General features: G+C 41.0%; 1 protein-coding gene across 12 annotated transcripts in view; it reads right to left on the bottom strand.

Annotated features, from left to right (window-relative positions):
- The window catches only part of LOC139775650 (uncharacterized), a 131,255-nt gene that overhangs the window by 80,060 nt on the left and 34,822 nt on the right, over positions 1-16,373 (bottom strand). For all 12 annotated transcript variants that reach the window (XR_011718898.1, XR_011718897.1, XR_011718893.1 and 9 more), the window contains one exon: positions 16,069-16,123. Coding sequence is in view for 3 of the 12 variants with exons in the window: in XM_071711859.1 (XP_071567960.1) it covers positions 16,069-16,123 (55 nt within the window). In the remaining 9 variants the exon portion in view is untranslated. The remainder of the gene's footprint in view (positions 1-16,068; positions 16,124-16,373) is intronic.

Genomic DNA, 16,373 nt, shown 5'->3' on the forward strand with positions numbered 1-16,373 from the left:
ATCATTCCGCAGAAACGATAGCGTGCCGGCGCACCCTAAACTTAAATGAAAATTGACTTCTCTCGACGACGCCGCGCGGGAACACCCTCTCGGCCAACACGACGCCACCCTGCCGGTCGGAGGGCTGCTAGTTACATCAGGCGAATGATTACGCTGCGTGTATGCCGTCGATGCGCGCGAGCGGGCGCGCGTGCGTGCACTGTACAGAAACGACGACTCATAAATAATTACCGTCATTAGCACCGGGAAAGTTACGATACCCGAAATACCGTCTTGAACTTGTGCCGCGCAACAAACGGCGAGTTTGTAATCTTGCAATTAAAGCGAGGCGCGATAGCTTTTAAATGATAATTAGCGCTGATTAGAAAGAGAATTCAGCTTCGTGCCCCGCGATATTCTGTTGCCGCATTAGGAAATTACCCCGGTCTATTTGATCCGTGCTTTCGCGAAAGCACCTCGTTAAATATTAGTCTATTAGCAGCTAAAAGTGTCGCGACGAAAGTTTGTATTGTATTTCGATCGTTCATGACCCGTTTTACCAATTAATTTCAGTTGTAACTTAGATTACTTATTGCCTCTTTCCAATTATAGTTCTGAAAGGAGTGCCAAAAAGAACAGTCGAGATAAAGGTTAATCAACCGGATATCAGCGTAATTTGGAAATTGAAATTGTAGCCGCCGAGGACACGTAACAGCTTTTTCTTTGAAGAAAAAATTGAATATTGTTAAACTGTTAAATAAAGAGCGCAGTTTAAACAATCATGATATAAAATGTAACAATGTTGCATTATAAAAACCTCCAATTTATGTTCACTCAATTTAATTGCAACACCCTAAATAATTTATATGCAATTTTAACAACGATATAATATTATACATTGTACACGCTAGTACTGACAACGTAGAAAATCATTTTATCTCTTGGACTATAACTTTCGTCCATTTGCTAATTAACTTTACATACGGGATTCTAATTAAAACTGCCATAATATATAAATAACCGATAACGAGTCTCGTTTCGCAAACGTGGTTTTGTCTCCTTGCGCGTTGTTAAAAGCCGCTTATCTCAAATGCAGATGTATGCATTATTTGTCGCGTACGTAAAATGACGTGACATTAGTACGTTTAAAATTTATTTAAACGCCGCACGTGTGTGACGGCGTTACAAGTTTGCCGCATAAACGCCGAGTGCGTAATCCGTAATTAAAGCAGCTCATAACTTTTAAACGTTAGATAACAACGGCGCGACTACCCGAAAGAGCCTCGCAGGGCTTTATGCTCGCCAGGCTCGCTTCGGAAGCCCTAACCGTTAGGGCCTAACGGATCGCGCGATCTGATACTTTCTGGAATTTTAGATCCCTTGAAATTTAACGAAAGTAGATTTACTTAAGCTTTAGTCATCGCTAGAAATTAAACGAATATTAATTTCGATGTATTATTTAACTCCACATTTTAAGTGGAGTACGACAAAAAATATACATACATCTTTTCATAAACGGTGCTATACGATTATTCGTAATTGATTTTTCAGTTTAAATATATCGGCATATTATTCCTGAGATTTCTGAAGTTGAGGGGACCGACAAAGAAGATTTAACTAATTTAATGGGACACTATGCTGCACATCGGGAAATCGGATCAACGACGTTCGTTAGGGAAGTAAAGTTTTAAAATCTCATTCCGTCCGAGGGCCGTGTGGCACGCGCGGCGTTATACCCGGAAGTAGGATTTACCGTCGCGGGGGCTTCCTCGCGGATAGCTGGGCGAGTCACGAGTCACGAGGCGTTTTCGACGAAGAGCAGCGAGGATCGAAGTGCGGTCGGCCGGCCGACATGGCAATAAACAATTACTTAAGGCACTGTTACGCGCGCGGCACACCCACGCATTAGCCGGAGTAGAATGCCGCACCCATCCGTGATCCGCGTGGGTTGGGCTCGGTACCTCCATTAGTATATACGTCCCACACCTTACGACGTGGTGCGTGTTCATGTCGGCCGCACGTGTACGTATACGAGCCGGCCGTGTTTGCCATACGGGCGTTCACGTGTCTTCGATTATACTAGAGCCCGGGGTGATGCGCCTCTACCGTTCCGCACTTCTCCCCATCGCTCTTTGGAGGACGCAAGGATATACAATATACAGCGTCGCGTGCGAGTATCGCGCGTTACGAGGTTTCCTCTCTCCCTTTCTCACTCACCAATGAGGAATTGTCGATCGGGGATCGTAGTGCGACTGCAATGGTAGTACGGATCTGATGCTGTCAACGAATGGTTTATCGGGTCTGAGTAGAACGACCGTATCTACTTGTGTGCGATTAGGTCATTCGCGACTTTTATAAAGACACATCTTTTTGGTTTTTTGACATTAGATAGAATTATTTCATGTATTATATATATTTTTATTATTAATTGTTCGCTAATACTTTTGTAAATGTTAATAAATAATTTACATAGCGAAATAAGACGATATATGTATTTAATAATATCGATGATCAGTAATTCAGTCTGAATCTTGATAAGATAGGATGATAAATGAATTGAGATACGTTTAGAAATATCTAATCGCGTGTCATAGACAGAATAACTCGAGCACATTAAGTTAAAGGAAATCTAGAATATTTACGAGGACGCTTCAACATTTCTAATACGTCCTAAAAAAGAGAACGTATTGCAAATCAGGACGTCTGGATGCCCCATCTGAAGGCGTGCAAATTTTATCGCATCGCATTTAGATCTGCTGCTATGGAGGAGAATAATAATATTATTCTAGAGCAGATGTTTTTCCACATTCGTGCTTCAATATCAAGTAAATAGTTTTCATCGTCGTCTTACATGCGCGATTAGAGATTCAATAAATATCAATCTTACATTCGTGCAATTTACCGCCGTGGTACGTCTGATTAAATATTCCATGATCTACCATCAGAGCTTGATTTTCACGGGAACGTGCGGTTGACACGTATTAAATTTATCAGCGATGCATATCGAGGCGCGAGACGTCGGCCGGAGTGCTCGCGCATAATGCGCGAGCGCCGATATGACGTGAGTTTGTTTTACGTCAAATCGGCATCGTCAAAAGAGCAAATGTCACGCTATTTCCACCGCACAATTCACGCGCACGCGCGCACAAAGTTTCGGAACGAAATCGGTTATTATTATGTCGGCCGAATTATCGAAGCTCGCACGTCGCCGAATAGCGCGCGGGCGCCACACCGCAATCCCTCGTTCTGTCTGATCCTGGTCGGATTTTGTATGGAAATTCCCGTACAAAGGCAATTAAATTCATTTTATGAGACTCGAATCTATATGGGATCGTACACGCCGGTTGTTCAATATCGGCCAACACCTCTGGCAAATGTTATTCACGTATGATAAATTTGTTCTGAATCGAAGTAACATCGAGTAACTTGGATATTATGGAATTTCAATCTTGGCATTTTTACGGTAATTTTAATTTACGAAATAAATCCTTCTTAGGTTAAAAATCTTTTATAAATAAAATCCTATACAGATAAATTCTTTGTGTGAAAAACCTCGATACACTCATTTTTCTTGAACGATAATCAGAAACGTGAATCCAATAGAAAGCAATAAAACTAAAACTTCAAGATCGCAAACATTAGAAGATTGGACAGAGAGTTTAATTATTATTTAAGAGTAATTATGTAGAAATTTTAAAAACGTATATATTACGTAGAATAGAAGCAAATACGTTTCCCTAACAGCTTTTCCCATTCGGGTCGGCGCTAATTACGCTATTATTTACGCCACCGGAGGTTCCTAAAAATTATTAGCTACAAGCTCCGAGGAGCATAATCATCGTCACCGCCCATGATTATAATTAACGCCCTCGCACGTCCGCAAGCTCATGCCGTAAATTTGTCCCAACCGAACGCGTCGCATTTCCTTGCAGAATTACGGTCGGGTTCGGCGAAATCTTGTCGGTGCGATTATCTCGATAGGTTCCGCAAACCAGACGGAAAAGGAAGGAAAGTGCGTCGAGACGTGACCGCCGGAAGGCGCCAAGTCGATACATTTCCGCCCGTCTGTGTCGAGCCAGCCACTTCTCGAGCGAGCGAGCGGTCGAGTTTGCCCCTCTCGAACGGTGGACAATCCTGTGGGCGAGGGCCGTCCGTTACACGCTTACGTGCTCACGGAAGATATACACGCGCCATTGGCCATCCTTCGAGTTACCGTCATATTAGAATCAATATTTGGGCCCCGTGTACACCGTATGACGGTGTGCATCGTTGAACCGAGACGTCCTAGACCTATCGCGTAATCTCCTGGCATGGCAGATAGCGCGTAATCCGAACTGTGAAGAATGACAGTCATTCCATGTTGATAATCGAAGCGTGAATAATTATAAGCTGCACTGAATTGAGAATGAAAACACAATGTAAACGGTGCGGAATTGGAATAGATGCATATTAGTTTCTTTTGCATTCCATGAACTTTTCCAGTATTCTTTCGCCATTTCACGAAAGGTCGAAAGGCAATTCGATAGACCGCGAGGTAATGCAAAGTTCTTGGATGACGACTGTCGCCGCGGATTACGCGGGAAAAAAAACGCGATAACGGACCTACATTCCGCTGGTGCCGTCGTGATAACAGCGTTAAAATACGGGGGCCCCCAAATATCAGCTCTGTCCTGTGTGAAATATACACCTGCTCCTCTCGGCATATTAATGAGAGGCACTCCGTCGTGAGTCACGTAAGTGCGCACAAGTTACCAAGTGCCAACGAGCCGAGTGCCCGCTACAGATCGCGGGCAATATGCATAATGTACCGTCGTGACGTGCGAATGTATCTACATTTCATTTCGCGCGTCCAATCGAGACGTCCCTACACTATAATTTAGCCCGCTAACTTTTGCGACAAAGCGCATAAATTCCGACAAACGGCGCAAGCTGACGATCAGCTGCCCTCGTTGCCATTAAAGCGGTTTCTGTAGTGAAAATCTACTAAAAAGCAAACGTGCTAAGAAGATATTAAAATAAAGCTATTAAAAATTGGTAAATTAATCTTCAAAGAAGCGCAGTACGTTCTTGTGAATTATTTCCTGAATTAGTCCGTAACGATATCATAAGGGATTTTAGTCAAATTACACGTTTTTCTAAAATTGATATTAGGATCATTAAATTATTAATAATTAATCTCTAGTACTAAATATAAAATATTAAATTGTTAATAATATACAGTATGTTAAATAAATTAATGTTCTATTTATCCTTTCTATATGCCTTTTTCATATTCTTTACGGAGCATTTTCTATTGATAACTGAGTTATCATAAATATTAAATGCATCACGTGCCTTCTTTGTGCGAGCATAAATTCTCCACAACATCCAATTGAAATGATCGGTTTGCTCGAAATCTACATCACTATACGCGACTTCGCCCTCACATCAGGAACGACGTCGACAAACGCGTAATATGCCTATTGCCTGACGAATAATATCGGCATGAGTATTTTGAGACGCTTATTCCGCGGCGATTTCACGGACGATCGCATTGGCACCGGCATCAGTATCGATAATAGGAGTCCTTGTAGTCCGTCTCTACCCTCTCGGTCTCACGTCTCGCGCGCCTCTTCCTCGCCGTGTCCCGCGAGGGAGTGCCAGGAAACGCCGCTATTAGCCGCCCGTAACTCTAGCCTCGTCCGTCCAAGGATAATTGCGCGAGTTAATGGCTCCTTTTTCTCCATGCTTCGGCTCGTGCATACGGAATACGTCGCCAGCCAACGGCGGTTTCACATGTACGCCGCTATTGTTTCCTTTGTTAGCCTCGCGAGGTATCTGTCGCGGTTGATCCCGAAGAAACGTGCTAGGACCTCACCGACATGCTATTCTACTTCTCTACTTAATTATAAAAATCTACACGTAACTCTCTATGTAAAATCGTGCAGTTTGGTGCACAAATAGATTTCGAGTAAATAGAATATCTCGAATAAGATCTTTTCGCGACGTTAAACTTCTTGAGAAGGTCATCGATGATCGATAAATTAGCAATTATGCGCTGCTACACTTATCGAATGCATCTATTAATGAGAGAGACTACTAATGAGACGCGAGAATTAATATTACGTCATTTAGCAAATGGTAGACCGCCTATATACCTGTGTATTTGATGGCGTCTACGGTGCAGGTAATCCTGCGAGCTTTGCCGATCGCCTGTTTACGTAATGGCATCATTACGTAAAATGGATTATAGATATGTTATACAAACGTATCCCTTTTGATAGATTAATTAAATGCATAATTATTATAAGTCCCATTTGCAACAGTTAAAAGTATTGAGAATTCAAAGGACATTGACGAGATCCAATGGCTAGACTCAAACAATAAGAGATTCTTGAAGCTAATTGTTGTTATTAACGAAGATTGAAATGGTGGGTTAGATAACTTTTATAAAAAAAGATCATGACCGTATAAAAATGATATTATACATTTTACATATTAAACATTATGTTATATGTATACATATAAGTACAAAATTATATATTTGAATAAAATATTTTCCTAAAAGTGATGCAGAGTGGTATGTTAACATTTTAAGGTGTCTCGATATAATCGGATTACGCAAAAGAGCTGGTAGCAAAATGTAATACAGTTAGCGTAACAGGGAGGCAAATACGAAATTTCTGGGTGGTAAGAGGAGTTAACGCGGTTTAGATTAGTTACCGAATCTGATACGTCCATTGGCCGCAATTGTGTAAATACATAAAGGGCCCGAGAGATGCGCGAGAGAGAAATATTATCTCGAAGCTCGGGCAACCCCCTTCGGATTACGATTCTCGATGGTCTCGTTAGCAAAGATCTTCGGATTATGGAAGGCTCTGATTGGAGTGCCGCGGCTACACGAGACCTCGCCGTGTAGTCGCCCGCCCAAAACCGGTCATCGTATTACCATATAGATTCGCGTCGATCGTTATACGCGCAATTCTCCGAATCTACGAATTCGAGTAATCGCAATAACGCGTCTCAATCAGCGTTAATCCACCGTCAAAAAGAATTCGCAGTTTTAATGGCGGAGTTTCGGCCGACTGATGTAAAAACAGAGCCAGTTCTTCGATCGGACACGTTTACAACGTGTATCGCGCATAGAAATTATGGACGGTATTTGTTGTCTGTCGATGCTAATATATTGATAAATTTGAACAGCTTTCTAATAAAATTTAATGTTAATTACAATTTGTGTCTACACTTGAAATGTAAATATTCCGAGAGCGAACAAAACAATTTCGAAATGACTGTACGCCCATTAAAACCACTTTGGCAAATAATTCAAAATTAATATGCTTACTTTGCATATTTCTGGGAGGATGAAAGTCACGTTTAGCATTATAATCAAAATCATTGTTTTCTATCATTTGTATCAAAGAGATATGAATTGTTTATTTACTAATTAATCAAATTTATTTAAATTTATACACCTAAATCTGTACAAAGTAAGATTTTAATTTATTTAAATCTGATTAATTAGTTTTAACAGCCAGAAGAGATACAATTACGATATAATTTCATATCTATCTGTAAATTTGCATTTTATATGAGAACACAAGTTTAATTTAATATAAATACGAGAAATCTTAGTTTTCATTCGGATTCAGTTCTACTGATACGTTTCAGGGCGCGAAGTGCATTTTAACTTCGCTGCAATTATCAATATGATAATAATGAACTCGAATTGCAAGATGATTTTCTTTGTTCGGCGAGAGAACTTAGTTTTCGACGCTCGAATCATTTATCGCGAACGAGTTTCCGAAAGTAAGAAATTTTAGTTTAATTGATGACCGTGTTCCCTCGAAGTGTTCCGCCCCATACCGGCCGATAGAACATTATTTAACTCACTTTAATTAGTTCCGATCTCGCCTCGCGCTCTTAAATCGCCTTTACGAATTCCACTTAATCCGTGTATGGCGGATGTATTGCGGATTGTGAGGGTGAGAAGAAGAGAATGACGAGAGACCGAGAAGAAAGAGAACGAAAGAGAGAGACGGAGAAAATATTAAATTGGAGGTGGTTGACTTTTGTTCCTCCGTGACAGCGCACACGTTCATCGTCTGAAGCATAACCCTTGGACATAACCGGGGAAATCACTTGGAAAATCCTCAATGAATTCGCAATGAACTCGTGGTTGGCCCCGCACGTTCATACGTTACGACACCCTGGAATTGTCAACCCTCTCGCGCTCCTTCGCAGCACTCTTTCTTCCCTGCCCCGCTTTCGTCGCATTTCCATTCTCCGGCATTCTGTACTATGCGCGTTATACTTTGCGTTATTCCGTTCTTTCTCTGACTCTCGTTCTTCGTTAATAACTTGAATGCTCAACGACGACAACGGCAGAAACGGGGAAATCTTATAATCTAATTCTCTCTAAACTTGTGAATATCTTGAAATCAGTATATTATTGGACAATTCAATTAATTTTATCACAAAGTGATATTAGATTTTATAAAAATGCAAAATCGAGCCATTGCATCGTTGAGATAAATACATATCAAAACATCTTTTTTTCAGCGTTGTATTTATTTATGACGCGTACACGTTTGAATGCCGAGTGTATTAAAGGCGCAACACGAATCAGTAGAGCGAACGCGATTTGTCAAAGGTGATCCTGTTTGCAGTGGAAAAATATTTAAAAGTGGATACTCGAAAAAGAATATTTGCGGAGCGTCGTTACTTTACCGAGACGAGACGACGACGACGCGCACAGGATGAACAAGCGATCGTGCAAATCTCACGAAAGTATGTGCCAATATTGTATCTTATCGCTTGGAAATTATAGAACATTTTATATTCATACGCAAATAGAGAGAGAGAAATCGTAATATTAAAAATTTAAAATATATGTATCTAGAACTTTAGCAAAAACACAAAATTGTTTGCTAATTTCCTCTGTTAAATTCTCGCTTTTTCTTCGCAAAAAATGTCCCTTCTCACCTGCATTTACTATACAGGGTATTACATATGATAGTCGAAAAAAATTAAATTGTATGTATTTACATGTAGTTACAGTTATTACAATTAAAGAGCGATCCTTCATCGAACATACATATTTTGTTCGATGCATTTTTATCCGTCTCACAAGCACTTCGCACGTATTACGCGACACCCTATATAGCACGTGCCGTTGACTACATGGCCAACAAAAGTTTTCTTCGGTAGCTCACGTAATTCCCGCTTCTCTCTTGCCACGTCTTTTTCTTCGCCGCTCCGTCTCATATCTTCTCGTTACCATATCCGCGCACTTTCCGCCTTCTATTCATCCCTTCCCCCGCGCTCACCCCTTTCTCCTCCTCGGCCTCGCGAACGACGTCGTTAATCACTACCTATTTTAATACGATCCAGCGGCGCGTCACGCCTACGATCGAAGGCATTACTATTAATGTTTGATCACGGGCACCGGCTGAAATCATTTTTCTAAAGCGCCGAACGCACGATCAGTTATAAGGGCGCCTGTCTGCCCCGCGCGCGATCGTTAGTCTAAATCGAGATTTACATTGATCGAGAATAGAAAGCCATTGTGTGTGCATGATAGTAATTGATATGCCCGGCTTTCGCATGCTAATCAAGTTGCCTCGCGTTCGGCGATTGATAAGACAATATGATTACGCCACATCTCGTCGCAATAAAAACCAACCATGCAGATTATTTTCTATTTTTCCTTTTTTCCATTTTTTTTTCAAATATCTATTTTTGAATAATTTAAATTTTTATCTCAATTGCATTTATATAGAGATACGTGAAAATTTTATGAAATTTTCGAATTGATATGCTCTTTGCTGAATGCACTAAATATAACAATAACAGTAGAACCACTGTGCAGGATAGCAACCCCGAAAAGATAAAAAATACACGTTGCAATATAACGATGTCGTTCGCTTTTTTTCATTTTTTTTCGGGCGGATGAACCCATTTTTTATATTTAACGAGTTCGCGTGATACCAAATTTTATCGTGCAAGAAGAGTGTGTTCGCGCACTAAACGCTTGTAAATTATACGTCCGTAATTTGCATCTGCAGATGCGAGATACGCGACGAATCGATAGATGCGAGATCGCGTTTCGGCGTCGTGGTTTTCGTTCGGGGAAAGAACTCGCGTAATTCGGGCAAACACTTTGATCGTCATTACTTTACTTGTCCATCACTTTCTTGAGAAGTGGCCGGGTAGCCTGACCGGCTGTCGACGAAACGGGCAGTTATTTCGGTTAAAAACGTTTTACGGTACGCGTATGTTGATTTATGCCGGTGCCGCGGAGAAACGGAAGAAGGGCGACGCGCAAATTGAACGAGCGTTTAGCGATGCTCCGCCGAGCATGGCCGTCTCGGCAGGGTCATGTCAATATTTAAATTAATCCTCGGCGCGCGCGAGCGCGAGCGCAACTCAGCTCCTCCGCGAAATTATCGTTTCTCACGTCTTTTTCCTTTTCTCGTCCTACCTGCGCGAACCCCTTCCCCCCCCCCCCCCGCGTTCCTCCGGTCCATCGCCGTCAAGAGATCGCCTTCCGCATTTCCTATTTTCCTCACGACATCGTCTCTCTCACGGCGCGTGATTAACTTCGTCCCCCTCGCGATTTCTTCTTCCGAACGCGAGTTAAGAATTTCCCTGGATATCAATACGCTGCGCGGAAACGTAAGAACGTATATGAATGCGGCGACCGCAGCTTCAACGTCTACCGCCAAGTAGGGTAAATTCGGGTAAGATGGCCATAGAGGAAAGATGGCCGACCCATGTTCATTCGATGTTTCATGGCGAACTAGATTGAAAGAACATAGGTTAGCCATCTTTCCTCTATGGCCATCTTACCCGAGTTTACCCTACACGACGGGCTTGGATGAGAGAACAGAGAAGGGCAAACTTTATCTCGTCCCATATTTCGTATTTGCGCGTTGCCCTTGCCGCACATACCATCGTGTCGGCGTCGACTTAGGTGTGCCATCTGCGAGAAATTATTTCCGCGATATCAGCGGACTCACGCTCCCCAACTTCATCTCGCCGGTAAATTAATTCAACATTTCACAAGTCCTTTAGATACAGTCATATTCCGAAATATGTTTTTGTAGCGAAATAGAGGAGGCTAAACTGTTTCAATATACTTGAGATAAGATTATCCAGAGATTTTATCTATATAATTCTCTTTGGATAACACCTATATATTGTGAGGAATAGTTTGATGAAATAGTTTGATGCAATGCAGTTGTAAATTTGCATTTCAACATGTATGCAAGTGTACCGATTTAATGCGACGGAGCTAGCTAACTTTTCCCCGAGGGAAAATTTGTCAACGAAATTGGACCGAAAGGAAATGCGGTAGTTTCTGGAAGATACGAAAGTTTTACGATAAATTTTTTGAGAATGCCGGATACATAGCGCGCAGAGAGGTAATGCATTAAGTTCGACGCGTTCGATTACAGGGCTTGCGTTGAGGAAGTTTCCGCAGCGATTTTCACTTAATAAGTCAGGTTTGAAACTGGATTAAACACGAGTTAAGGACGGATTATAAAGTTAGAATTAGATTCGATCTGCCTTATTACTGAAGATAGCGCGGCCTTTTGCATTTCACGCGAAAAGATACGAATATTCTGTAAATATACCAAATTGTATTAAATAAATGTGATATATAAAATTAAATTCCCCTTGTAAATTGTAGATCGTAATGTTTATAACATTATATTATATTAGAGTAATGAGTAATCGCTTGAAAACCGATAAAGCTTATAATTGACCGGGTAAAAGTATATAGATTCTGCGATTTTCCGCAATCGCTTATGTTCAACAGATTTGCATTCGATTGATACATGCCATGCAGTTTCGCCTATTTGATAAACATAGTTTAGCAGGCTATAAAGTTTCGCAAAGGTATAGTAAATTGGTTACATCTAATATACATGTTTTAACTGGTTATCTCAGCATTTCCACTGAAGTTGTTAAGCAACTTTCGAACACTTCACGACGCAGCCAGCATTTTTATAATCCCGATCAAGCCGCGCGGCGCGCCGTTTCTACGATGCAATCAAACACGTCGAATTTGTCGTTGGCCCCGCAGCTAGATCCCATCAATATAAAGACACGCGCAACTTCGCTTGCCTGTCAATCGAATTCCGACCCGCTCTCGAATCAAATTACGCCCATAGTTTCATCTTGCTCCCGTATTTATTTATTGCACGCGACCCCCTCGTTACTTGTCTCTCTCTATTATAGCGGAAGGTAAAAAATTATTTTCGATAGATACACTCGCACAACGAATTTGCCTCAGTCATTGCGGAAATCGCGGAAGCGAAATATAATATTTCTTTATGCTTACTATTTGCCGCGCACAATTTTACAAGAAAATATTTACGATCATGAGTATCGCGAATTTAGTGAAATTTTGCATAAAATAGTTAGATGAATAAGCGTTCTCGCAATTTCTTTTTAAAATAAGAAAACGATTTAAAATTCTTTCATTTAAAAGGAATCGAGTTACGAATAGAGTAAAAAATAATTCCTACAAATATTAAAGTCATTTTTTAGAATTTTACGGTATACGTTTTTTTAGATACTTCCTCGAAGATAAGTCTTTAGAAATAAATTAGGGTGCGGACCATCCCTAAAAATAAACTATAGATACCTAATGTAATTGATAATACGACAGAACCAAAAGGAACCTTACTTTAATGAGCACCGGTGCGCGGTGCGAAAATTAATTAACAGAGCTGGAAATTTTTCTCTGGCGAGTGCTTAATTTAAAACGCGATTCGGCCTTTTTAGGCCTTTTTAGCCGCTCGAGCAAACCGACGGCATCTTCCCGAGAAGTAATTTCGGAAAACGCTCGCGGAGGTTGCATAAACTGTTTTAGCGTTCGGTGGCGTTCGGTGCAATGTTGTTCGCGTCTATTGATCGAAGCTCACAGAGGCATAGAGTTACAGGCCACTGGCGTCGACCGTCTCTCTCTCCTTGTCTCTCTTCACTATCTCGCCTCTCTGTCTTTCTCTCTCGCTCAGTCTCTCACCCTCATCTACCATAGCTTACCCTTTCCGCCCCATTCTCCCCTCTCTCTCTCTCTCTCTCCCTCTCCCTCCCTCTCTCTCTCTCTCTCTCTCTCTCTCTCTCTCTCTCTCTCTCTCTCTCTCTCTCTCTCTCTCTCTCTCTCTCTCTCTCTCTCTCTCTCTCTCTCTCTCTCTCTCTCTCTCTCTCTCTCTCTCTCTCTCTCTCTCTCTCTCTCTCTCTCTCTCTCTCTCTCTCTCTCTCTCTTTCTCTCTCTATTCCTTCGCGATCTGTCTCTTTCTGCGTATTTGGTCCTGAACTATCCGAATTCCATTTCCGTCCAATTACAATTCATCCCCGTTTCAAAGCGGCAGTCACGCCGCGTTCATTTCGCAAGCGCGCGCTGCCGCTATAGGAGCAATCATTTCTTTTCTCTTCATTTCGTCTCCCTTCATCTCTTCAATCCGGTCACACTTCGCCCTTCGTCTTCTTCTGACCGTTTACTGACTGACCAGTACCTAATGATAGATGTTCGCGTTTCAAGCTAGTCATAATGTATTATCTTTATTGTAATATTATTGAAGTTACAAATGCTTGAAAGCGCAGTACCATATTTATGATATTAAATGATTAAAATCGGTAGTTACAACAAAATGTAATATAACACACATTTACCGATAGGCGATAAATTAATATTAAATACTAGACAGTAAAATACATATGTTATGTTGAATATTGTGGATGATGAGAGAGAGAGAGAGAGAGAGAGAGAAGCTTAAAGAAAGTTTATATTATCTCTAAAATTATTCCAAGTATTTAATTTAAACTAGGTGCAGCGCGTTTTGCGCACAGACATGAAATCGTGCACCTGTGTGATAAGATGAGAAGCATAACTAAAGTGAAGCGGACAGTAGAGCGAAGTTTAAGGAGTTTTGGATGTGAGGGCGAGTCCTTGCGAAGAAAGTTCTCCGAGGGAGGGGGGAGGGAGAAATGGTGAGAAATTAAGCAGATGCTCAACGTTCAATGCCATAAGAGACAATTTCGCGACATAGATTTTTTTTTCAACTTCAGTAACGACATAAGTAACTGGATCTTCATCCTCCGTTGCACTTTCGCTCTTCCAGCGTCCAAAGTATAAGGACGGAGGTCCTCCAATACTTTTGCCGAGCGATGCTTCGGGCGTATCCATCCAGAAGAAAAGCGTTCTTGAGCTACAAGACTCCATTACTCTCATTAGACCCCGTGAAAGTGCCTTTTTTATGCCCCGATAGCTAATCTCTCGGCGATCGATAAGCTTTAAGACGAAACGGCTCAACGGCGTATAAATAAGCGACTATAAATAACGATTAATTTTAACGCGACAGCGTCTCTTAATAATACCGTCCACTTGTGCTCCATCAACTGATAAATAAAAACTAACGGAAAAAAATATTAAAATAAAATCTTATTTCATTCACTATATACGTCCCAACTCGTAGCTTTTGTATCAATTATAGCTCGTTTCTATTTTTTCCGAAAGCTTTGACTACCGGGTACGCTTTGTACTCTGTTATTCTGCCACGCGACGCAACGGCGATATTTTCTTTTGTATCCGATGTTTGCGAATGACCGATGCTGTTGACGTTTCTTTGATCACTGCGGTTTCGACAGGCCCTTGACAATTATTGCCTCCGGGTATATCATACCTCGATAATGATTGATTAATGACAGACACCATCAAACCCGAAATTGTTCTCGTTGTAATTTATTGAACAAATTTAATATTAGCTTTGCATATTCATTTTTGAAAATCCGTACAAATACAAGTTCTTTTTCAAAAACATACTCATATGTGTATAAAAAAAATTTGACAAAGTAACTACAACTAAAACAACCATATTAAATTATTCCAATTTGTTTTTAATATGTATTTAAAGAATAAGTATTTAATATAGGAAAATTATATAATATTTAATTTACAAAAAGTTACGTGGAACGAAAACGGGTATCTAAAAATTATTGCTAACACAAATTAGAAAGATAATTTTATGCGGCGTCTAATTAATTATCGTACGAATCGGTCAAGGAGAAGAATAAAACTCTCGATTGGTCAAAGTGATCATATCATTTCGTCCTTCGTTTTTCACGTAATACGTAACGCCTCATCGCCTTTAATAACTTTTGATCATAATGGGCAGGCAAAAACTCCCGTTTCCTCCTTTGTTTTTTTTCCGTTCACAGGCCAATTTATCGAGGACGTATCGTTTCGGCCAATCATCCAATTAAATGCCCACGCGGCCGATTCATTACTCGCGTCTTTGCTGGAAAAAAGAGGCGAGCGGAGAACGGCGTTGATGGGCTACCCACGTATTCCCGGACGATGTGTTGCCCGGATGATGATGCGCCGGGCAGATTATTGACGATGAAGTATCGCGCGGGTACTGTCAACCGAGCCGGTGAATTATCGGCGAGCTCTCGCCTCTCAGGCCGCAAATCGAGGTACATCGTTCTTGCCATCGGCGGCATAAACGGATGTTCTGCGATATTCGTATAACGCGTTCCGTATTGTACGCGCACTGCGGCTGGCTGCGGCATCGCATCCGCACTCGCTCGGTTGGCTCTCGCCATCAGCAAACGCGCGGTTTCTGATCGGCGTGTCGACGCATCGCCTAACACGGCCGGCAATTAAGAGATCTGAATCGAGACTCGTCGTTTCGCAATCGTCGGCTTTGACGATACCGGATGGCACCACCGATTGGCCTCCTAATGCGTACGCTGAAGGGTTTGACGACCGCGAGAACGAGGCGGCGAACCGTAGTTGATGCCTTTTGAGATCTCGAGCGCGATAAAAGCGTTACACGATTGTTCGTCATTAGCGAGATTCATCACTCAGCAAGACTGATTTACTTGTTGTTAGAATAAATAAAGTTCTACAGAATTGCGCAATAGAATTAGAATATTCCTAATTTTATGTTTTTGCTTAATATATATTTAAACTTCATATACGTGTATCATTTTTTGCTCGTGCGCCAACGATTTCCAAAAATATTATGTATGTGTAATTTTATATCTTTATACATTGGCAATATATGAATCTATAATAAAATTTATTGTACTTACATTTTCGATGTCTGGTGGCCTGATTTTGGTCGACTCCGATGTTGATCCGCGAAATCTGTCAACAAAAAGGTTAAATAATTAATCAAACCAATTAATAATAATAATATCCGACATAAAATTTCGTCAAGTCTAACAGAATTATTTTGTTTAGTTAATAATAATTATGTACATTTCAATATCCTCTACAGTCTACACTGAACGTAAAATCTGTTAAGAATATTGTTAAGAATACAGACGCAGCGCGTTAATATCATAAAAAAAGGCATTAGGTTAAATACTGAGAAAATATTTAATTTTCAACGTTC

Source organism: Temnothorax nylanderi, unplaced genomic scaffold (genome assembly GCF_030848795.1).
Source record: "Temnothorax nylanderi isolate EJ_2023f unplaced genomic scaffold, tnyl_v1.0 TNYL_tig0005_pilon, whole genome shotgun sequence".
NCBI lineage: Eukaryota > Metazoa > Arthropoda > Insecta > Hymenoptera > Formicidae > Temnothorax > Temnothorax nylanderi.